The 22476-nt window shown below is 37.3% G+C and overlaps 1 protein-coding gene across 5 annotated transcripts in view; it reads right to left on the reverse strand.

Annotated features, from left to right (window-relative positions):
- The window catches only part of ANKRD17 (ankyrin repeat domain 17), a 152987-nt gene extending 130973 nt beyond the window's left edge, over positions 1-22014 (reverse strand). For 2 of the 5 annotated variants that reach the window (XM_072775352.1, XM_072775351.1), the window contains exon 1: positions 21439-22014. In XM_072775352.1, coding sequence (XP_072631453.1) covers positions 21439-21888 — 450 coding nt within the window. In that variant the 5' untranslated portion in view covers positions 21889-22014. The remainder of the gene's footprint in view (positions 1-21438) is intronic. The other 3 variants (XM_072775358.1, XM_072775356.1, XM_072775355.1) reach the window with 2 other exon arrangements.
- Between the last annotated feature and the right edge of the window lie 462 nt (positions 22015-22476).

A 22476-nucleotide genomic window follows, 5' to 3' on the forward strand; every position in this document is an offset into this window, starting at 1 on the left:
ATGTAAGAGTATTTTAGATAAATTATTTCCATTCTTTAAAGAAACCGTTAAAGGGATCCCTGAGTGGCGCAGCAGTTTGGCGCCTGCCTTTGGCCCAGGGCGCGATCCTGGAGACCCGGGATCGAGTCCCACGTCGGGCTCCCGGTGCATGAAGCCTGCTTCTCCCTCTGCCTGTGTCTCTGCCTCTCTCTCTCTCTCTCTCTCTCTGTGACTATCATGAATAAATAAAATCTTTAAAAAAAAAAAAAAACCGTTAAAAAAATCATTAGCTCCAATATGAATGAAAATACTGAGGTTAAGCAGTAACTTTCCCAAAGACACACAGTATTAAAATAGGATTCAAAAGCAAATTTTCCAACTTGATTTCAAATTCTTTTAATTCATAAGAAAAGAAATACAAAGGCAATGGGTTATTTCATAATAGAATGTAATTTTATGTCAGGCACAGATTGTCAAGTACTCACATGCCCATGGTTTAATGAAAGTAGAACTTGACCCTTATTCCTAATTGCCCTTTGATTAAGATATTCAGGAAAACTTCTGCTTCTGGTAGTGAAGTCAGGAAGACCTCAGTGTGATTAAGATATATAAATCTTAACACTGAAGACTATTTAAGTGAATGAATAGGTTCTCTCTAGCCAAGCAACACTGCTCTTCTGGGCTCCACTGGATACCCAACAAAGTTGCTCATGGATGGAGGACAAAAAAGCTGAAATGCCAAGCCTGGGATTTTTTTTTTTTTTTACATTTTGGCATAAAAGACAAGAGGATCTGCTGATAAGGCTACAGTAAATAAGAACTTCCACATACTAAAAGACCTCTGCCACACATACTAAGGCACATTTACAACTTAAAACACATTCTTAGTACTTGGATCTAACCAAGAGAACTCAGGTACTAGAGTTTGGATTGGAGCAGAAAATTGGGTCAAATGAGGGAGAGGATCTTGGACTGTAAGGTAATGGTTATATGGGGGCAGAATAAGAAAAGAAATTAAGTACAAATGAAAAAATAATCCACAAAGCAAGTCAGAGATCTTAAAGGTTCCAAGATTTAGAAAACGGCATGGTCAAATCTTTGCTTTGATACTTTGCTATTTTATCTAGAATCACAGAATCATCTGCTAACTTTATAGCAGAGAAGTCACAGAAATAAGGTTTGCTTAACCATTCCAGAAAAGGAGACAGAAGAGTAAGAAAGGATGTTGAATTTTGCATTACCCTTATCACTCCCTCTATTAACAACAGTATGATAGAATGCTATGTTTTTTTAATTCTGTGGGAATTTAATAACATATTCTAATTAAATACTAAAGATCTAATGAATCCAGAATAGAATCCTAAAAGGGTATATAACCTATGTCACTATGATTTGTAGAATCTCCATTAGACTTTCATTCCCTATGCTAACATTGGCTCCATCTAAAATAAATTAACCCACATGCACAATTATAGCTAAAGAGTTTTATTGGCAATCTATGAACTAAATAAATAAATAAATAAATGAAACGGAATTAGGAAGGAAAATGAAAGAGTGTGATTTTTCTAAATTAGTTTTAAATTGTCTTTAAAAAAAAAAAATAACCAAAACAGTAAATCTATTTTCACAACACCCTTCATTCTTCCTAATGCTTCACTTTTAACAACTATTATTTATGGAGACCGTTAATAGTTTTACAAATGTTTTCACATACATTATCTCATCTGACCACCCCCAAAAAAGCTTATTACTATATCCCGTTTTATGTGAGGCTCTGAAGGGTTCAGTTTACATATTGTACTTACTGAACATAATGAATTAAGAGAGGTAGTAGGATCTAAAACAGCTTTCATCTCACCTTAAATTTTGAGAACTTACAATAAAAGATATCATCTAAAGGTATGTATTTTGATTTGATGTTCCAGAAAAGGTTAATAGTACACTATTCACTTATAATCTAGCTCAAAATCAATCATGTGATTTTTCCCAAGATAAGATTAGATAAACAAGACCTAACAGAACAGAGCAACATTAACTAGCTACATTCTGACAAATCTTTTTGGGGGTGGGGAAGAGAAGAGGGAACAGTTTTATAATCTGGTGTTTAACCAACTCTTAAATATACTAAGACAATCACTACTGATGGGTAATTAGAATAAGATGTCATTCATACAAATATCTGTAAAAAGGACCTAGACACAAGATGAAATGAGCTAGTGATCTCTAATAATTTATATAAAACATATTTCTTGATTAACTACTAGGGAGGCCATTACAGTAGTAAAAAAGGCAGTGGTTTATAGGAGTTAAGAAAGCAGACTTTGATTTGAGACTATTCCTGTTTATATTTCATCATTTACTGTGACCTTGAACAAGGTATTTTTTTTATTTTTTCCAACTATACAATGTGACTAATAATATTATCTACCTCTTAGAGTTGCTGTGAGGATTAAATGAGACAAAGCAATTCAAACTGTGCCTGGGATATAGTAAGCACTCATTAAAATATTAGTTAATGAAGATTATAATTACTCTATGTGCTAAATGTAATGAACAGCTTCAGGGGAGAGATTATGGATAAAGCAGTCAGCCAAGAGCTACACCTACAGAGAAGAGATATTAATTGGGCTTGAAAGCTAACATTTGACCTACCATAACCCAAAACATAATAAACCACTACAAAACCACTGTAGTTTTAAAAATATGGTGCTGACACACATAATAAAATGAGAATTACAGAGACAGACCCATGTACCTTTGGTCCAGCACTTTTACCAGTGGAATATATCCAGCCAAAATAACAGAAACGTATACACAAAGATATGTATATCAAAGAGTCCACTGCAGTATTATTTGTAATGGCAGAACACTAGGTACAATCAAAATACTGGCTACGAACACTGTATAAAACCAGGAAAAAAAATGATTCCTGACAAGAGAATACTTCCCAACCATTAAAGGAAATAAGAAACTATATGTGTATTTATATGGCAAGAGTATGATAAACTAGTAGTTTAAAAAAATTTCACAATATTTTCATAAGGACCACATTCATACAAAACAAAAATTTGTTTACATAAATACACACGTGGATATATGTATGAAAATGCACAAAAAAAAGTATAACATTACATATATCTGAGATTTATACCTTTAGGATATAAAAGGGAGATTTTCAACTATTATACTTATCTTTCTCTACTATTTAAAATTTTACAGTTTGTATTTACTACATGACTTAATAAAAATAGAAAAAACACAATGCAATTTCCCTTAAGATTCCTCTCACATAAAAAAATTAGAAAGAAAACAAAATACCAGTCACAGTTTGATATTATGATTGCATACTTTATCACAGGTTTGATTCAAAAGATATGTCATCCCACCAATGGAATTGAAACTTATCTAGCTTGAGTCTTTTTTTTTTTTTTTTTAGCTTGAGTCTTATAGCAACTCTTCTATTCTGGCATTTTTTTCTTTGAAATAGCAACTACATAATTTTTAAACTATTTCTGGTCTATCTGAAATATACTTCAAAATCACTGAAACAAAACTAAACACAAAAGATAACACAAAAGATAACTAAAATACATTCATAGAATTTGTAAGTCCTGCCGTAAATGTGTATAGATATGTTCAAGTCCAAAAACAGCCTACTTAAGACTAATGACATCATAAATCATTAAGAACACTTTACAGATGCTGTTACTGCTCTTGTCTTCTTCATAAAAGCACCTTTACTTCTTTAGTAGAAATTTTTAAGGGAGAGAGGAAAGAAAGGAAAAAAAGAAGCCAAGCCTGCTTAGAGCTTTAGAGGTTAAGAGGGAAAAAAAAATGGTTTCAAAAGATCACTGACAACATACATTAAATGAAAAATATGGAAAATTACTTTGTTAACCATAAAACCCTGCAGACGTTAGCTACGTGTCAAAAAGCACAGGAAACTGTTTAGTACAAACAACTAATTTTAGGGGATCCCTGGGTGGCTCAGCAGTATAGTGACTGCCTTAGGCCCAGGGCATAATCCTGGAGAGTCCAGGGATCGAGTCCCACATCAGGTCCCCTGCATAGAGCCTGCTTCTCCCTCTGCCTGTGTCTCTGCCTCTCTCTCTATCTCTGTGTGTGTCTCTCATGAATAAATAAAATCTTAAAAAAAAAAAAATCCCTAATTTTAGTATATGGGCCTTCAGGTTACACAAATGCAGTACAAGTAGAGATGTATATACTGAGCATATATAATCCAGTCTACCATTCTACTGTCCAAATATATGAAATAAAGGTAGTACTTCAAAGAGTGAGAAAGGATAGATTGAAATAGCCAAATAAACTGATTAACCATTTAAAAATATAAGATTAATTAAGTTCCTATCTCCCTCCAAAAGTCAGTCTAAATTTAAAATACATGAATTAAGCCTAAAAAACAAGAGGTACAATAGTTAAAGGTGGAACAACCCAAATGTTCACAATGTATTATTCAGTCTTTATTAAAAAGGAAAGAAATACTGCCATATACTACAACACAGAGGAATCTTAGGGACGTTATGCTAAGTGAAATAAGTCAGTCATAAAAAAATGATACTACATGATTTCCATTTATATTACTCATCTAAAGTGGTCAAATTCACAGAAACAGAAAGTAAAATGTAATTGCCAGGAGATGGGGAAAGAGGAAAATGGGGAGTCTAGCTAGTTCTAGATAAAAAGTGTCTGTTGTATGACGTGAATATACTCAGCACTACTGAACTACACTTAAATGGTTAAAATGGTAATTTTTTTATTTTCCTTGTTTACCACAATTACTATTTTCTCAATTACAAATGAATTAAGAGGTATACATTGAATTACTTAAGCCACTTTTAAAAATTATAAAACTACAGAGATCAAATAATCAAACTCTTTTCTAACATCCAACTGGCAAATGTGGTTAAAAACACAAAATCGAAGATTAAAAAAGAAAAAGAATGCATAAAATTGCATCTGTCGAGCACAAATCTTTTTAAGAGTAATGTAGGATTGGAATGTAGGAAAGGAATACAGTTTCTCTTAAGAAATTGGAAAATCTAATATGAAACGGATAATCTCCCAGAAAATATAAATTGAAATGTTAATGAAATCAAACCCAACACTGTGTTAAAAAAATACTACATAATACTAAGTATTCCCAACAGTTTAATATTAGGAAATTTATTACTGCAATTCATTATATGAATAGATTGAAGGGGGGGAAGAAATACTCATTTCAATAGATGCCAAAAATTTATTTGATAGAAGTCAGTATACATTTCTGATAAAACTTAGTGAGCTATGAGAAAGAGATATACTAAATTAAGAAAGGATATTTGCATTATACTTAATAGTGACACAGCAGCACTCCCATTAGCACTCCCTAGATAACAATTGCCTCTATTATAATCATTTTTATTCAACATTTTGGGAGTGTTCAAAACTGATGCAGTAAGAGGAAAAACAAGAGGTAAGAGTACTGAAAAAGAAGAGACCAAAGACAATACTTTATTGGAGTCAATATAACAATTTAATCAGAAAACTCAACAAAATAAACTGACTTAATATTAGAATTCAGCTTAGTCGCCATATATACAAGATCAAAATATCAAAATTCATAGGTTCCTATACTCCAACAATAACTAAATAAAAAGTGTAATGGAAGAAAAAAATTCAGGGGATCCCTGGGTGGCTTGGCGGTTTAGCGCCTGCCTTCAGCCTGGGGCATGATACCGGAGTCCCAGGATTGAGTCCCACATTGGGCTCTCTGCATGAAGCCTGCTTCTCCCTCCTCCTGTGTCTCTGCCTCTCTCTCTCTCTCTTTCTCTCTCTCTCATAAATAAATAAATAAATAAAGCTTTAAAAAAAAATTCATGATAGTAAGAACTATAAAATAATATGGAATAAATCCCCCCAAAATGTGCAAAATCTATATGAAAACTATAAAACTTTATTAAAGACAGATGAAGGGCCTGAAGAAAACAGAGGCATGCCATGTTTCTGGATGGAAATGCTCAGTATTACACATCTATTTCTCCTCAAACTAATCCATATTTCATTGTAATTCCAATTAAAATCTCAATAGGCATATTTTATGGCAGTTTACAAAAGCCATCTGATAAGTTATGCATAATATCTAAAACTCTTGACAGATCAATGAGGGAAAACTGCCTTCTAAGACATCAAAGCATTTTAACATATTAGGCTTTGAGCCATACAGAATCACAGATATTTGAGGACTCTCCATGTACAAAAAGAACACTATCAAAAGGTCCAATCTAATAACTAAAATTGATGTAAACAAAGGAATAAAAACAGCTATTATTAATCTGGGAATATTAAACACTCAAATTCCCCTACTCCCACCGCCCACAAATCCCTTTCCAAGTCTTAAGAAACAGAGGAGTCCACTAAAATATCTAATACTAATAAAGCTTGATCAAAGACCAAGAGGGCTCCCTATTTCTTACCCCAGTAGCAGTTATAGGCAGAAAACTGAAAGGGAGGGTGGAGAGGGGTAGATAGAGAGGAAAAGTTTCTTTCAATAACCCTGACCAAGAAAGGATATCTAAGCTGAAACCTAAAAGAGATGAGACAAAGAATTAGGGGAAGAATATTCTACAAAGAAAGTAAAACACCCTAAGTGAGAAAGTCTCCATGCTCTAAGAATAGAGCAGAACTAGAAGATAGTAAATGAACTAAAAAGGATATAAAATAAGGCTAGAATAGTTAGAAGGATCAGCCATACAAAGTCTTACAGGCCAAAGTAGGAGTTTGGATATTATTCTAACAGCAATGAGAAGTCAAATAACAATTTACATCTCACAAAGATTGGCCTAGTTGCTGCATGAAGAATGAAATGAAGTACAAGGAGGCAAGGAAGAAAGCTAGGAGATCAAATTAGGAGACCACAATGAAGTCCAAGCAAGATAACAGCCTGGGCTAATATGATGGCAGCAAACATGGAGAGAAGTGGGAAGTGTTGAGGTTTACCTTGGAAGTCTTATGTCCAGTATCCTTTCCATTCCCACTCTACCACTTTACCTTTTTGGTAGCAGAAACACTTTACAGGAAACCATTCCATGAGACTCAGATGAAAATGACCTGTCCTAGTCTATCTCCTAGAAGTACAGAAAGACATGATCTACACCTAAACAAAGCAGCTCTTTCCTTATCGACGACTGGTTCAAGAATGGACACATGACCCAAGAAGATTATTTCAGGATCCAGGAGTAACTGTTTTTCTTTGTATTGCTAGCCATAACAACAATGTAATCCTAAATTATATTGGTGTAAGACATTAATTGTCCTCCAACATCCACACTCCCTTTTCTTTAGTAAAACACTTCTCCACAAGCTATATCTGTGTGTGATGGCCTTATAACAAGAGCTGGGTCCCAGGTATGGACATAAAACTAAATTCTGGTCAGGAACTGATGTTTGCAATTTCTTGGCCAATTCATTAAAAGGAAGCTATCTGTGTATGCCTTTCTGTTTCTTATTTCTCATGTGCTTTACATTAGTTTTACATTAGGCCTGTCTTACAAAATACCATAGACTGGTGGCTTAAACAACAAAAATTTATTTTCTCACAGTTTTTTAGGCTAGAAGTCCAAGATCAAGGTGTCATCAGGTTTGGTTTCTTTAGAGGTCTCCTTCCTTGGCTTGTAGACAGCCACCTTTTTGCTGTGTCCTCACATGACCTTTTTTGTGTGCATTTCTGGTGCCTCTTGCTGTGTCCAAATTTCCTCTTCTTATAAGGACACTTGTCAGATTGGATTAGGGTGATGATCCACCCATATGACCTAATTTAACCTTAATTCCTTTTTTTAAGCATTACCTCTCAATGCAGTCACATTCTGAGATACTGGGGGTATAATAAGGCTTCTTTATTATTATCATTATTTTTTATCATGAGAAGTGCACTCTTTAATCCTCATTTCCATCCCCCTCTCCCACCTCCCCTCTGATAACCACTAGTTTCTTCTCTATAGTTAAGAGTCTGTTTCTTGGTTTGTCTTTTTTTCCTTTACTTGTATTGTCGGATCATATGGTATTTGTCTTTCTCTGGGTGATTTATTTTGTTTAGCATTATACTCTCTAGCTCTATTCATGTTGTTGCAAATATCAAGATTTCACTTCTTTATGGCTGAATAATATTCCTGTGTGTTACATCTTCTTTATCCATTCGTCAATTGAAGGACACTTGGGCTACTTCCATTATTTGGCTATTGTAAATAATACTGCAATAAACATGAGTGCATGTATCCCTTTGAATTAGTGTTTTTGTATTTTGGGGGAAATACCCAGTAGAGTAAGGTAGTTCTATTTTTAATGTTTTGAGGAAACTCCATTCTCTTTTCCACAGTAATAATATCCAGTTTGTACCCCACCAACAATGGAGGTTAGGGTTTCAACATGAATTTTGGAGGGACACAATTCAGCCCAAAACAGGCTGGAACATGAATGTGATGTTAATGACACAAATTAGACTTTGTAGATGAAGTCAACACCCTAAGGCAGAGCTGTCCAATAAAACTTTCTGTGACGATGTATATGTTCTATATCTGCACTCTCCAACATGGTAGCCACTAGCCACATGTGATTACTTAGATTAATTAAAACTAAATAAAACTAAAAATCTAGACCCTGTTGTACTAGGCACATTTAAAGCACTGAATAGCCATACATGGTACACAGCTACTATACTGGACAGCACAGGTTAAGGGATGGTGTAACAAAACAGGAGCTTAGACCTATGTATGACCTGAAGGACTACCCCCAGGGTATCACATAACCAGATATGTTTTGGAGTCTCTTTATTCCAACAATCCATCTTATATTTTAACCAACAGAGTAAATTGCCATAACAAATTCCTAAAAACTCTGGTAAGGCTCAGAGGACAGATAGCAAGGAAACACATCAGGCTGAAGAACCAACAACCTCTGTTATACAGTACCAAACCACTATGCCTGAAATAATGGGGAGGGCACATTATATGACTACCAAATGTGTATAACTCTAAGAAAAGCAATTAAAAAACTCAGAATATTGGTGGCTGTTGGTTGTTTAAAGAACTGGCAAAAAGAACAGCTCCACCAAGAGTAACACAGTTTGTAAACAGAGATAGACATAAATACAATGCCACCGTGGGAAGCTCTTTCAGTAGCAAACTCTAACCTGAATCCTGTACATTGAGGCCTCTCAGGTTAGGAAAGGCAGGACTTTTGTGCTCCAAATATACCAAGAGAACTTTGTGACCTCAAAGGTTTTTTGCCACAGGGTAGCAAAGAACACGTGAAGAGTATTGCTTTCCTACCTGGGTTTTGATGTGTCAACTTGGTTAAACTCTGACTGATAAACCAATCAAGCCTATTTTTTCAGATACCCTCAAGGTAGCCCAGTAACAGGGAGAACAGCACTATGAGAACAAAGAGCTTTCAAAAAATCTAAAAGAGATCTTCTGCTGATGATAAAGTCATACGGTACTGACTTAAAGAAAACAGAATAGAAATTAAAGTTTTTGAAAGTTTTACCACCAAACTACATTACTAGCCTATAGAAACCTATGACTAGGGGCAGCCAGGGTGGCTCAGCCGTTTAGCGCCACTTTCGGCCCAGGGTGTGGTCCTGGAGACCTGGGATCGAGTCCCATGTCGGGCTCTCTACACGGAGCCTGCTTCTTTCTCTGCCTCTTGCCTCTGCCTCTCTCTGTGTCTCTCATGAATAAACAAATAAAATCTTAAAAAAAAAAAAGAAAGAAAGAAAGAAAGAAACCTATGACTGAACCTTAAATAACCCTTAATCTATACCAACTGGCAGGGAGCTATAAAAGTTGTACAATTTCTAGGGATGTCATTATCTTGAATGCCTATTACTTCAGATGTGGCAAAGGGAAATAACAAACAAGGAAGAATCACCTAAGAACAAAGCCAACGACACACACAATAATCAAAATGGCATTTCTATCATAGAGCAAAATCAAAGGCTTAACTGAGGAATTTATATGTTGCCAAAGCAGAGTCTTCAGTCAAGAAGGATTTCAGTATTAACATGGGCCAACTACTGCTATCTACTTCTGTTTTTTCCTTCTCCAACGAAGCATCATTATGATTATCCTATTCCTATTCACTGCTGTGCAATGGTTGGGCAAAATAAGAGACACATTATTTATTATTTTATAGATTACTGGCTGAATTAAGAGAAAAAGAATTATGTAAATATCTATCATGTTGAGCTACATCTAGTAACTGGATGAAACTTTGGAGTGATTCTCAAGAAAGGAAGAAAAGTATCTGTTAGAAGAAAGGTTTGTACAAATATTGGATGACCAAAAAGTTCATATCCATACTCAAGAAGAAAAGTTTAAATTAGAAATACACATACCAATAAAAAATAAATTTATAAATTGGAAATACACACTTGACAGTCACTAGCATTACATATAAATACACAAGACTAGATAAGATCACCTAAGAAGTGAGACTACACACAAGATGGAAAAGGGCCCACGACTGAGCAACGAGGTCCTAAATAATCAAAGAATGTACAGTGAGGGGAGTAGGAGGAAACAAGAAGACCAAAAAAAGCTGCTAGTAATGTCGAAACAGAAGAGGGTGGTATTACATAAGCAAAGAGAGTAGCATTTTTTGAAGAGACAAAAATTGGCCAACAAGATCAAATGCTACTAAAAAGAGTAAATAAGAAATGGACACAACAGTTAAATATTATATTTAAAAAGATATCTGTGTATCTTTCAAAAACAAAGCATCACAGCGGTATCAAAAGAAAATTTCTAAGAATATTTTCTTAAAATATTGGGGTGAAGGTCTCTAGAAATTATAAAAGAGTAAGTCATTTTACTACACAAAAATAAACATGTTTCTACATTGCGAACATACTGTAAACAGAGAGCACAAATAATACTGTGAAGGATTATTATGCATAAATATAAACAGCACCAACAAATCACTAAGAAAAAGACAATTCTAATAGAAAAGGTAAAGGATATAACAGGAAATTTTCCAAAGAAATCCAAATGAAAAATAAAAATAAAAATTTATTAATGTCAATAGTACTCAGGAAAATGAAAACAAAACAATACAAACACTTTTTTGTTTAACACGTTTTAAGAACTAAGATTGCTCATTTCCAGTAATATCCTTAAAATCCTGTTGATGGAAGTTAAACTTGGAAGTATTTATTAAATTTAACACATGCATAACCTCTGGCTCAGCAATTCTTTCCAGGAATCCATCCCAAAGAAATATTTTTATACTCAAAAATAACTGTAAAAGGACATTTACTTCAGCATTATACATGTAATAGCAACGTACTAAAAACAATCAAAATGTCTACCAATATAGGGGCACCTGGGTGGCTCAGTTGGTTAAGCACTCCACCCTTGGTTTTGGCTCAGGTCATGATCTCAGGGTCATGAAATCCAGCCCCACATCTGGCTCCAAGTCTGCTTGAGATTATCTTTCTCCCTCTCTCTCTCCGCCCCTCCCCCCTTGCACATGTGCCTGTGCACACTTTCTCTCTCTAAAATAAATAAATCTTTTAAAAAATGTCTACCAATATAAAAGAGCAAATAAATTATGAACATTCATTCTATGGAACATTCATAAGAAAATGAGAACAATGAGGCAAATCCTAATGTACTTGGTCAGACACACATCCCCACTTCCCCACCCCACACTCATTCATTCACTCCCACCAAGAAAAGAAACTAGAACATTTGATATACACCAAGCTGTTAGTAGCATTTACTTTGAGAAAGAAGATAAAAAAAAATTATTAGAAGACTCTTTTAAAGTATGAACGTATTCATTAGTTTTTATAGCTAAGTACGTAATCATTGACTGAAGACTTATCTTTTCAACTGATGTATTTTAAGTATGCTCATCAATTAAACTTTTAGCAGACAAAATGTGTAAGTGATAACTTTGTTCTGTGTGACAGATAATTTGATTAACATACACCAAGGGTGAAAGAAAAAATTTCAAATAATGATAAATTCTGAAGGGTAGAATTATAAGTAAATGCTACATTTAAAATCTAACTTAGAAGGCTTTTAACATTGTACTCTACACCATCCTATCACTCAACTCCTCATATTTTAACATATTTGTACCTGCATTAACCATTAAGTATACCTTTATAACATCTATTCTTACTACAAAATCTTCACAGTAAAATCAGAATGGATGAATATTTGGTGTAATGTAATTGCTAAGGATATTCTAGAAAAAGAGCAGATACAGACTACATCATATAAAAAAAATCAGAACATAATACCACAAATTAGGGAGTATTCCAAGAGGCACTCATAAAAGATGTAAAGTCTACCCAGCTTATATTCAAAAACAGAAATAAAACAATCCCTATAATGAGACCAATTCTAAAGTTATATATACAGTATAGTATATATAGCATATATAGTATAGTATATATAGTATATATCTACAGTTATACTGAAAACACAGATCCCCAAATTAATTATACAAAACTAAAACCATCTTCACAGTTTTAAATTATTATTAATTTATCTCAACATGACTTAAATTTTACGAAGCTAGTAATAATGTTTCAGTGCCTTCAAATTCTTCATAATCCCTGATTTTGCTAGGTCTCAATAATGCTTTTTAAATTTATTTAGGAAAGTATAATAGTGGGCAGCCTGGGTGGCTCAGCAGTTTAGCGCACCACCTGCAAGCCCAAGGTGTGATCCTAGAGACCCGGGATGGAATCCTATGTCGGACTCCCCGCATGGAGCCTGTTTCTCCCTCTGCCTGTGTCTGTGCCTCTCTGTCTCTCATGAATAAATAAATAAAATCTTAAAAAAAAAAAAAAAAAAAAAGGGCAGCCCAGGTGGCTCAGCGGTTTAGCGCCTCCTTCAGCCCAGGGCGTGATCCTGGAGACCGGGGATAGAGTCCCACATCAGGCTCTCTGCATGGAGCCTGCTCTTCCCTTTGCCTGTGTCTCTGCCTCTCTCTCTCTCTCTCTCTCTCTCTGTGTGTGTGTGTGTTTCTCACGAATAAATAAATGTCTTAAAAAAAAAGTATAATAGTGATATTTTCTAAAAATCAGAAAAAAAATTCCATCATTGAATTTTTCATGTAAATTTAAGTTTTACTAACCTACAACATTAATAAAATAATTTAACTCAACATATACAGCTATTATTTTAAATATAGCTGACTTTTTAACATTCACTGAGAGGGAAATGGTTGAGATTACTATATACTCAAAACAGCTACACATAGGAGACTCAGTAAATGTCAGGTAAAAGAATTAACTCCTATACTACATCTTGAACTAGTAAGTACTGGAGGCTTGATAACAGGACTCCTTCTGTTTGATTAAATTCAAATAAAATATAAGAGGAAAACGAGACAATAATGAGATCAAAGACTGAACTGGAAATAGACCTGATATAACACAAACTAGAAGACAAACTTCCTTTCCTTCCTGGTCTCAGACTGAGACTGATAGGAAAGAAGGAAAGGAAAATAGAACTATATGTTAATGTTTATTCATTCCAAATTCAAAACTGATGAAACTAATTTTTCTACAGATCAAGTTATTTCTCAAAGGTTCTTTAATTACAAGACAATTCAAGAGGAAAACACAGATCACTAATTTTAGGATAGGTTATTTCTTCACCTTTTTAAAAAATTTTCTGCTTTATTTTTGGGGAGGGAGGAAGGAAGGAAGGAAAGAAGGTAGGTAGGTTGGTTAGTTAGTTAAGGTTAGTTTCCAGAAAGAACAAGTAAAGTAAGTTCTGGACTTCTCAACACAAATAGGTCTTCTGAGTTACCACATTACCTTGGCTACAAGCAGTTTCCCAATTCCAAACAATGCACATAAATGCCTGCCTGATTCCCCACTACTACTGCAGTGAGAATGTTTCAAAATAACAAGGTGGGAGGGAGGGAAGAGGCAGTCACCTGACCTCTCTAAAATATCCAATAAAAGTTCTGCACACACACCATGGGTGTAAGGGAAAAAAGAATAAAGGAAGGAAGGAAAGAAGGAAGGAAGATTAAATGAGACTTAAGGATAGCTCAGGAGAGGAATGCCTGCTAGAGATATATGTGGCCTGATAGAGATGCATCTGTATAAATTAGTTTCATAAATTTGTCATGTCTGGTGTGTACTTTCAAATAATATCAAGAATTAAGAAATGAGGAGTTTACTTATTTTCAAAATTTAAATAACACTACCTAACACACCTCACATTTTTCTCCATGATTCAAGTTTCAGTAACTGATTAATCTGAACATTAAGTAACAAGCAATAAGAATATAATTAAGGATAATCTGCAATCCTCCTTGATCATGGATTCCATCCCTAACCCTCCAATCATTTTTAAATTATCCCACTCTAGATCCTCCCTAGTTTTGGTCAACATTTCCATGGTACAGCAGATGGAAATATACATAATCTATTTTGTGCAGAGGTATCACAGAATTATTTAAAATAAGAGTTATGATTCTCCAATACCGCATTTCATCTTGTTCCACACCATACTGAACTTTTACTGAAAACGCATGCTTTGTTTCAGATCATTTACCAAAAAAAAACCACATTTTTTTACCCGTGACTCATAAAAACCTATTCAGCATTTTTAACATATTCTCAACAACCTTCTCAAACACAATTCACTCTGACCTACTGTACACCTGAGAGGTATTTCACCATATTATCCAAATTATTTATAAATATACTAAATAATATTGGGTCCAAAAGAAATTCCTAAAGTACTACAAACTTTACATTTTTTTGCAACTGACCCTCTTTTATGTCTATAGTCTTACCCAGAAGTAAACTTAAGCCAACTCTTTCAAAAGATCAAGGTAATGTTTACGAGTTTTAGAAGATAACAGAAGGCAATCTGTGTTGTACTTTAAATAATCAGGTCTCTATTAATGTTGAGTTTCAAAGCATTTTTGGGAAAAATGAAATTCAATATGTCTTTTTTCAATAATTAAAATCTAAATTATAAATCATGATAAAATGATATCTATGTTGTTCCACAACTTCACTTCCCCTAATGATTGAAAAAGTTTTTAAAGAGAAGAAAATATATACATTAGTAAGTTAAAAAACACCAAACATGACAAGAGCTGTTTTGATTCTGTATGGCACGTGGATAGGCATAACTACCAGACAAGTAAGGTTCCAGGGACTAAAAGGGTATTCATATTCACTCTTTACCTTCAATTCCCTAACGATTTTTTTCTTCCCCCAAAAGGTGAAAGTTGAAGGAAGTTAGTCAGATTGGGCATAGATTATCAAGGATGTTGGTGCCCCCTATTGGTGCTAACAAAAACTAAGTGGTATCAACACACTATCTCACATACCACTATGAAGTGAAATTTTTTTCATCGATGTTGGTCAAGTCTGTAAAAATTATATGGAAATTCATGACAAGTACCTTTACTAACCCACTAAATCATCTTTGTAAGAATGCAGAATTAACTACTGTCATAAATGCAAATATGCTATCTCAAAGACCTAAAAACTGAACTTCCAGTCAACCAGATGGTAAAACTGGATGCCAGTAGCAGCAGTCTAGTAAACAGTCTAGCAAATTTTGGGAAGTCTCTGACGAACCCAAATATTTCCAGAGTAGTGGTTAAAGAAGAAATACTTATTAATTACTTATTTATTTTTACTTCAGACATCTAACTTCTTGAAAACCTAGCAAAGGTAAGACACTAAGACTTATGTAACACATTGAACAGTGCAGCAGGAGATACAAAGATGTGTAAGGCAAGGTTTCCATCTTCAGATCTGATAGTTCTTAGCAGACTAGATGAAAACTGATTCATTAATTAAACAATTAAAAGACAAAATATGAGGACTTAAGACAAAGTAAGCGTAAGGTTAGTTTCCAGAAAGAACAAGTAAAGTAAGTTCTGGACTTCTCAACACAAATAGGTCTTCTGAGTTACCACATTACCTTGGCTACAAGCAGTTTCCCAATTCCAAACAATGCACATAAATGCCTGCCTGATTCCCCACTACTACTGCAGTGAGAATGTTTCAAAATAACAAGGTGGGAGGGAGGGAAGAGGCAGTCACCTGACCTCTCTAAAATATCCAATAAAAGTTCTGCACACACACCATGGGTGTAAGGGAAAAAAGAATAAAACACTTATGAGCACCTTCAACAAAATCTTGGGTTTAATGTCAGGTATTCACAGCCTACCCAGATCCTAAGTCAACTCCTATTTAAAAGTAAAATTTTTTTGGCTTAGTAAAGAAAATAACCTTGAAAACTAAAAATCTGAGAGAAGCAACAGATTGCTTCTAAAGAGGGTAGTTTTCACTATCAAGTTTATTTTGTTAACAGTTGTTAATTCTAGATGGTAGGAACACGGACACACTTATCTGTACTTTTCTGTATTTCTTCCTTTTCAAGGAGTTGAATAAAAAAAAAGAGAAGGTGAACAAGAAAATAGGAATAAGAAAAGGAAAGAAAAGTTTAGGGTAGTCAACTTGTCTTCAGTGATTGCCCTACTACCTAAACGTATGTTCTCCTATACCATTTGAATTTGTTTTCACACTATCTGAAATGCCAACATCTAAGATGTCGCACTCAACACCACATAACAACATGTGAATGAATTAATTAATTAATAAATGAGTGAGTGAGCAAGCGAATGAACGAGGAGGCTTTGACTCAGACAGGTTACGTCCTGCTTTGCCACTTACTAGCTATGTGACTCTGATGAAGTTACCCAAAACCCTTCTAAGCCAGGATCTTTGCCTTTGAAGTCAATATGAATATCCTCTCCCAACATTTGTATACTTCTGAAATTCACCCACTTTATTCAGGATCTACATTAACCATTTACTCTCGCTCTCATACTTCCCAAAACCTATATTTAATTATTGGTGCATTTTAAAATCAATGTGTCTTAAAACATGTTTCTTCACCATTACTTACCCAGTAGAGCAAAATACCCAGCATATAATAGGAACTCTAAACATTTTATTAAATAATGAAACATATATAAAAATACCTACTTTGTAGGGATATGGTGAAAATAAAATGAAAATATATTACTTGTATTATCTCATTTAATTCTCATACCAATGATATAAAGTAGAACATACCTTACCATCATTTACATAAGAGGAAATTAAGGTGCAGAGAAGTTAATACTTGCCTGAGATCGCAAAGCTAGTGAGTAATGGATCATATCTACGCTCTTAACCATTATGTTGGATTTAACATACAGTAGGCACTGAATAATAGTTTCTTATGTTTTTAAAATGTAAATGTATCTAGGAGGCTTAAGGTACTTATCAGGCATTCAACAATCAATGTATATTGGCTTAACTGGCTTTCCCTGTAATACCTATGGAAGAGGACTGTCGCTAAGAATTAGCAACTAAAAGATACTGAAATAAGTCCAAACTTTAGCTATTTGGCAGTCCTGGATCCAAGAAGGGAAAAGGAAACTCAATTCCTTCTCTTGGTTTCCTAGATGAATTCTGGATCCTCCCTAAGTACTAGTTACTCACTGAAAATGTTTTTTATCAAGTATTGTGTTTAAGCAGTCTAGAAGACAGGATAATTATGACAGAACTATTTCTTCAAAGATCTTAAAATACCGCTTTATCAATTAAGAGATGAAAATGGGGAAAAGGTAAGCTTCTCTGGACTTATCTGGGATTCTACCACTGTAACAAAGGAACTTGGGTGGCATTTTTCCATTAAAAAACAACAACAACAAAAAGATTTTGAAGTGAATTTGAGAGAAAACTATCGACTGAAATAATTTTTCTCTCATACTCAACCCTACCTTTTCCAGGTCTACAAACAGATTCTCCCTGGCCTTGCAAATTCCTTAAAAAGTGAGTGGCTCAGCAGTTGAGCGTCTTGCTTTCAGCTCAGGATGTGATCCCAGGGTCCTGGGATCACGTCCCGCATCAGACTCCCCATGAGGAGCCTGCTTCTCCCTCTGCCTATGTCTCTGCCTCTCTCTGTGTGTCTCTTATGAATAAATAAATCTTAAAAAAAAAAAATAGTCAATACTAATTTATTCACTGGCTCCCCTTGTCTAAAATTTCACCACTAGATTTGTCTCTTAAATTTAAAGCCTCAAATTACCTACCAAAAATAACTGGAATTCTGAATAACTCCTACTAACATCTTTACATTTTATGCATCTTTAGTAAAAGTTACTTTTGAACATGAATGCTACCTTTACTAGCAAGTTTTTTCCCCTTCGAACTCTTCATTAGCAAACACAGACTGATAACATTCAATTACATTTAAAAATGCACTCAACAAAATGCAATGTTATTTCTGAAATGGAGTATGAACTCTCGCAATTTTAACTTTTGTGCATTACAACTGATATGTTAGGAAATACAACTCCGTGTATTTTCCATGTTAGTCACCCACCGAAAGCCAACGAAATTCTGCATTTTTCAATTTCTGATCTAAGATTTTAAGTCAAATGGGAGTAGGAGAGGGAAGAGGAGAGCTCCTGGTCTTATACTTTTGTTTTCAGGTATAGATGAAGTTACACATATTATCTAAAACATGATTATCCTATTCTGATACTGAAAAGAAAATCCAATTCTCAATAAGCTATTCTAACATTTAATAAGAATTAGATTCCTGTTCTTCAACATTCAAATAAAGCTGTTCTTTAAATTGAATCTCCTTTCCTTCCAACGGTTTCCTCTTTCAGCAGATATACAGAATATCCAGCTAACATTTCTTCATAGCAAATGTATGTTTTTATTAAATTATCCTCCAATTTTTCAGTTTAAATACCTGAAACCACAACTATATACAAAAACTATAGCCTTTCATGTTCTTTTCTCATCTTTTTATGATTTCTATTGGAAGGATAATCTCAAGGATCATATTATCCACATTTTTCATTGTGTAGCCAATAACAGAATGAATTAGAAAATGGACTTAAATACCATGAGTATTAGCCACAAGATTTCCTAGCTCTAGAAAGCTAAACTTCTGCTGACATGCCAATAAAATGATAATAATATGAAAAACATTGCACAACTCATCCATTTGGCTTATAATGTACAGTGACTGTGAGATTTACTTCTTTATTTTGGTAAAGGATGGAGGCAGGTGCAGAGGCATACTGTATTCCTTTCTGTCTGCTCATCCCTCATGTACCTATATAGATTTATTTTTAATGGCTGTACTTTCTTACTTACACTTATTTCTCCTGACTCATCTTCATTACTGACAAACCCATTGTTTACACCACTGTGCACAAAACAAAATAAAGCATACTAGAAACAAAGAAACTCCCCTACCTAGTTGATGATAGTCAACATATATCACTCCCAATTTCTGAGGATAATAAATGTGACTCACAAAATTAACACCTATAAACTTACTAAAAGTTTTGCTTATTAGGCCAAATTTCAATGAACAAAACTACCTAGGTATGTGAAGTTTATAGCATAATATTCCAGTAAGTACTCCACTCAACTTGATACCAAGTTCCGAACCAAAGCTTGATATTTTGTGGGAGAATTTAAAATCTTAATAAAAAACTGGCATTTTGCCTACATCTGCCCATGATTGTGTTACCTTGAAGTTCATTGCAATTTCTTGAAAGATGTCAGGAGGGGAAATGAGTGGTCATAAAAAATGTATTGGTCTGAACCATTAGAAAACTTTGATTTCTACTTTTGCTACTATCCACCACAGTTTCCTCTAAAGCTTGTTCTCCTCATTTTTAAAACAAAAGGGCTGAACTAGATCATCTCTAAAATGTTTCTCATCTCTGCAAAGAATCACACAAGTGAAGTGATTCTAACTACCATAATAGATTTTACTGGAAATAAGAATCCCGCCACATCCTCCTCTTCATTGTTACAAGTGCAGCCCAAGTAACACACTATACTGAAAGGCCCAACTAAAACCAATACAGAATCTACCAATACAAACCTATTCTTGGAATTCAACAGGATAACGGAATAGCAGGGAATGTCCATCTTTTTGGTATACATACTTGAACTATTACATCTCTACCTGTCTAACTTCATCCAATCTGAGGTAAAAGAATCTGGTCTTCCAATAGAGGACAAGTCTCAAACTCGCATTTCTCTACTGGAACGGAACTAAAGATCCAATAGTACAATTTTCAAAAAAAAAAAAAAAAAAAAAAAAAAAAAAAAAAACCAAGCCTTGCACCAAGATAAACTCTGTGGAAGAGAATAATGGCAAGTGATGCTTCTAGATAATTCAGTTGTTCTCTTACAACTCAGATTTAAAATCAGCCTTTCAGGTTATTTTTCCTTCTGCTGCCTTAAGTTACAACTTCATTCTCCGAATCGAGATTTTCCTAGCTTCCATTTCAGGGAGTGGACGAGAGAGTTACAAAAGAGCTGATAGTAAGGCTCTTATTTTTCGTCAGTATGGTATGTTTTACTGAGCTTTTGGGTTCTATGTGGCCTTTGAAGAATAAGGTCCTGCAACGCCGCCTGTCTGTGGACCCAGGAAAAATTATAAACAGTTATGAAACCAGATCACTAGGACAAACCAAGAGGCCTTCCTATTCCAACTCACCACAACCAAGGCTGGCTTCAACGCACTGTTTAGCTGCCCCACATTATCTGGAAAACGACAGAGCCTGGCTTTACTTTTTCCTTAGTAAGGAAGCATCTGAAGATGCACAGGTATGCACGTGTAGGAGTCAAACGCATTTTTCAGCCGCCGAGTTGCGTATGGATGTGTATGCATCTAAAATCAGTTCACCCTTGATCCATCCAAAACCCTTGAGGGATCAAAGAACTAAAAGCTACTTCAGCAGCCACAACTAATCATGAAAAGAAGAAGAAGAAAAAAAAAAAAGCAGCAGCCTGCAGCAGAACAGTATGGAAAAGTACAGCTTCTCACGTGTTTCTCACACACACAGATACTTCTTAGCTCTGAGTCCGTCGCAACCTTTCTTCCCTCCCCTCAGAACTGCTCCCTTCCACCTCGCAAGTGGGAGAATCCATCCACCAAGCTCCTGGCCATTCCGCGAGAGACCCAGCTGCCTATTATCCTCTCCCTCCCGTTCCGGCCCCGCCCCCGCCCCCGCCCCCGCCCCCGCCCCAGGAGTTACACGGCCCTACTGACCCCAGGCGGACCCCGCCGGGTGAGCACACGGGGATCTAACCAGCTCCTCACGCTTAACCGCGTGGAGGGAGCATCCTAGCGCCAGCAGCGGGTCATCCAAGCCCGTGGGCCCCGCGGCCTCCCGCCCCCACGTGTCAGCTACCCTCCCCCACATCCCCACGCCTCGCGACTTAGGCCGGGGCGGAACGGGGACAGCGACGGCCGCGCCACCGAGGGGCAGGAGCCCACGAGAACGTGTCCCGCCGCGAGTCCCCTCCCTCCTCCGGCCCCTGGGCCCTGTACGGTCCCTTCCTCCCTCCTTCCTTTGAAACCAGGCCCTTGCCTCAGAAACCTCCTCTTCCTCGTCGTCGTCGTCCTCCTCTTCCTCGCTGTTGTTGCTGCTGGTGCCGCCGCCGCCGCCGCCGCCTCCGCCGCCGCCTCCGCCGCCTCCGCCGCCGCCGCCGCTGTTGTCGCTGTCGCTGCTGCTTTCGCTGCTGCTGGGGGGTCGGCAGGTCCGGTTGCGCTTGGCCTTGTGGTGTTGCTGCTGCGGCGGCTTCTTCTTCAGGAGCAGGTCGCAGACTCGCACCATCCCACGAGGAGAGGAGGCCGAGCGAGCCCCGCCGCCGCCGCCGCCGCCGCCGCCGCCTACGCCGCTGCCGACCTCCGCCGCCGCCGCCGCCGCCGCCGCCGCCACCGCGGGGGGGCCCGCCACGGCCGCCACCGCCACCGCCGGGGGGCTCCCTTCTACCTCAGCCGCCGCCGCCGCCGCCGCCGGAACCGTCGCCTTCTCCATCCCCAGGGAAAGAGGGAGGGCGCGGGCGGGGGAGGGGCGCGGGGGCTACGCTCTACCGCGACTTCGGCCGCACCGGGGCCGCACAGCGCTCGGGGCCGCCTCCGCCGCCACCGCCTCGGTCACCTCTACTGCCGCCGCCGCCGCCGCCGCTCCGCCAGCTCTCACCTCGTCTCGCGATACTAAGGGCGGGGAGCCTGACGGAGGGAGGGAGGGGGAGGGACGGGGAGGGAGGGGGGAGTGTGGGGGGGGCGAGGCGTGAAGGGAGACCGGGTGTCGGGAGACCGCGAGAAGGCGAGGGAGGGCAGCCCCGGGCGGCCGCCGATGCGGGGCGGCGGGGACAGAGGAGGCCCGCGGGCGTTGTCGCGGAGCCCGCGGGCGCCCGGATCGCTTCCCCTCGCTCGCTATTTCCCCCACACATCCAGCGCCTCAGACCTCCCTTCCTCCTTCCTCGCTGGGGACTAGAACGCAGCCGCGGCCGGAAGTGCGGGTGACGCCATCAGCCGTCGCCCGAGCGGAGGCGCGCGGGCGCCCGAGAGACGAACGTGAGTGAGATCGAGCGCGCGGTCCCGACGCTCCCGTGAGCGGACG

Source organism: Canis lupus, chromosome 14, assembly GCF_048164855.1.
Source record: "Canis lupus baileyi chromosome 14, mCanLup2.hap1, whole genome shotgun sequence".
Taxonomy (NCBI): domain Eukaryota; kingdom Metazoa; phylum Chordata; class Mammalia; order Carnivora; family Canidae; genus Canis; species Canis lupus.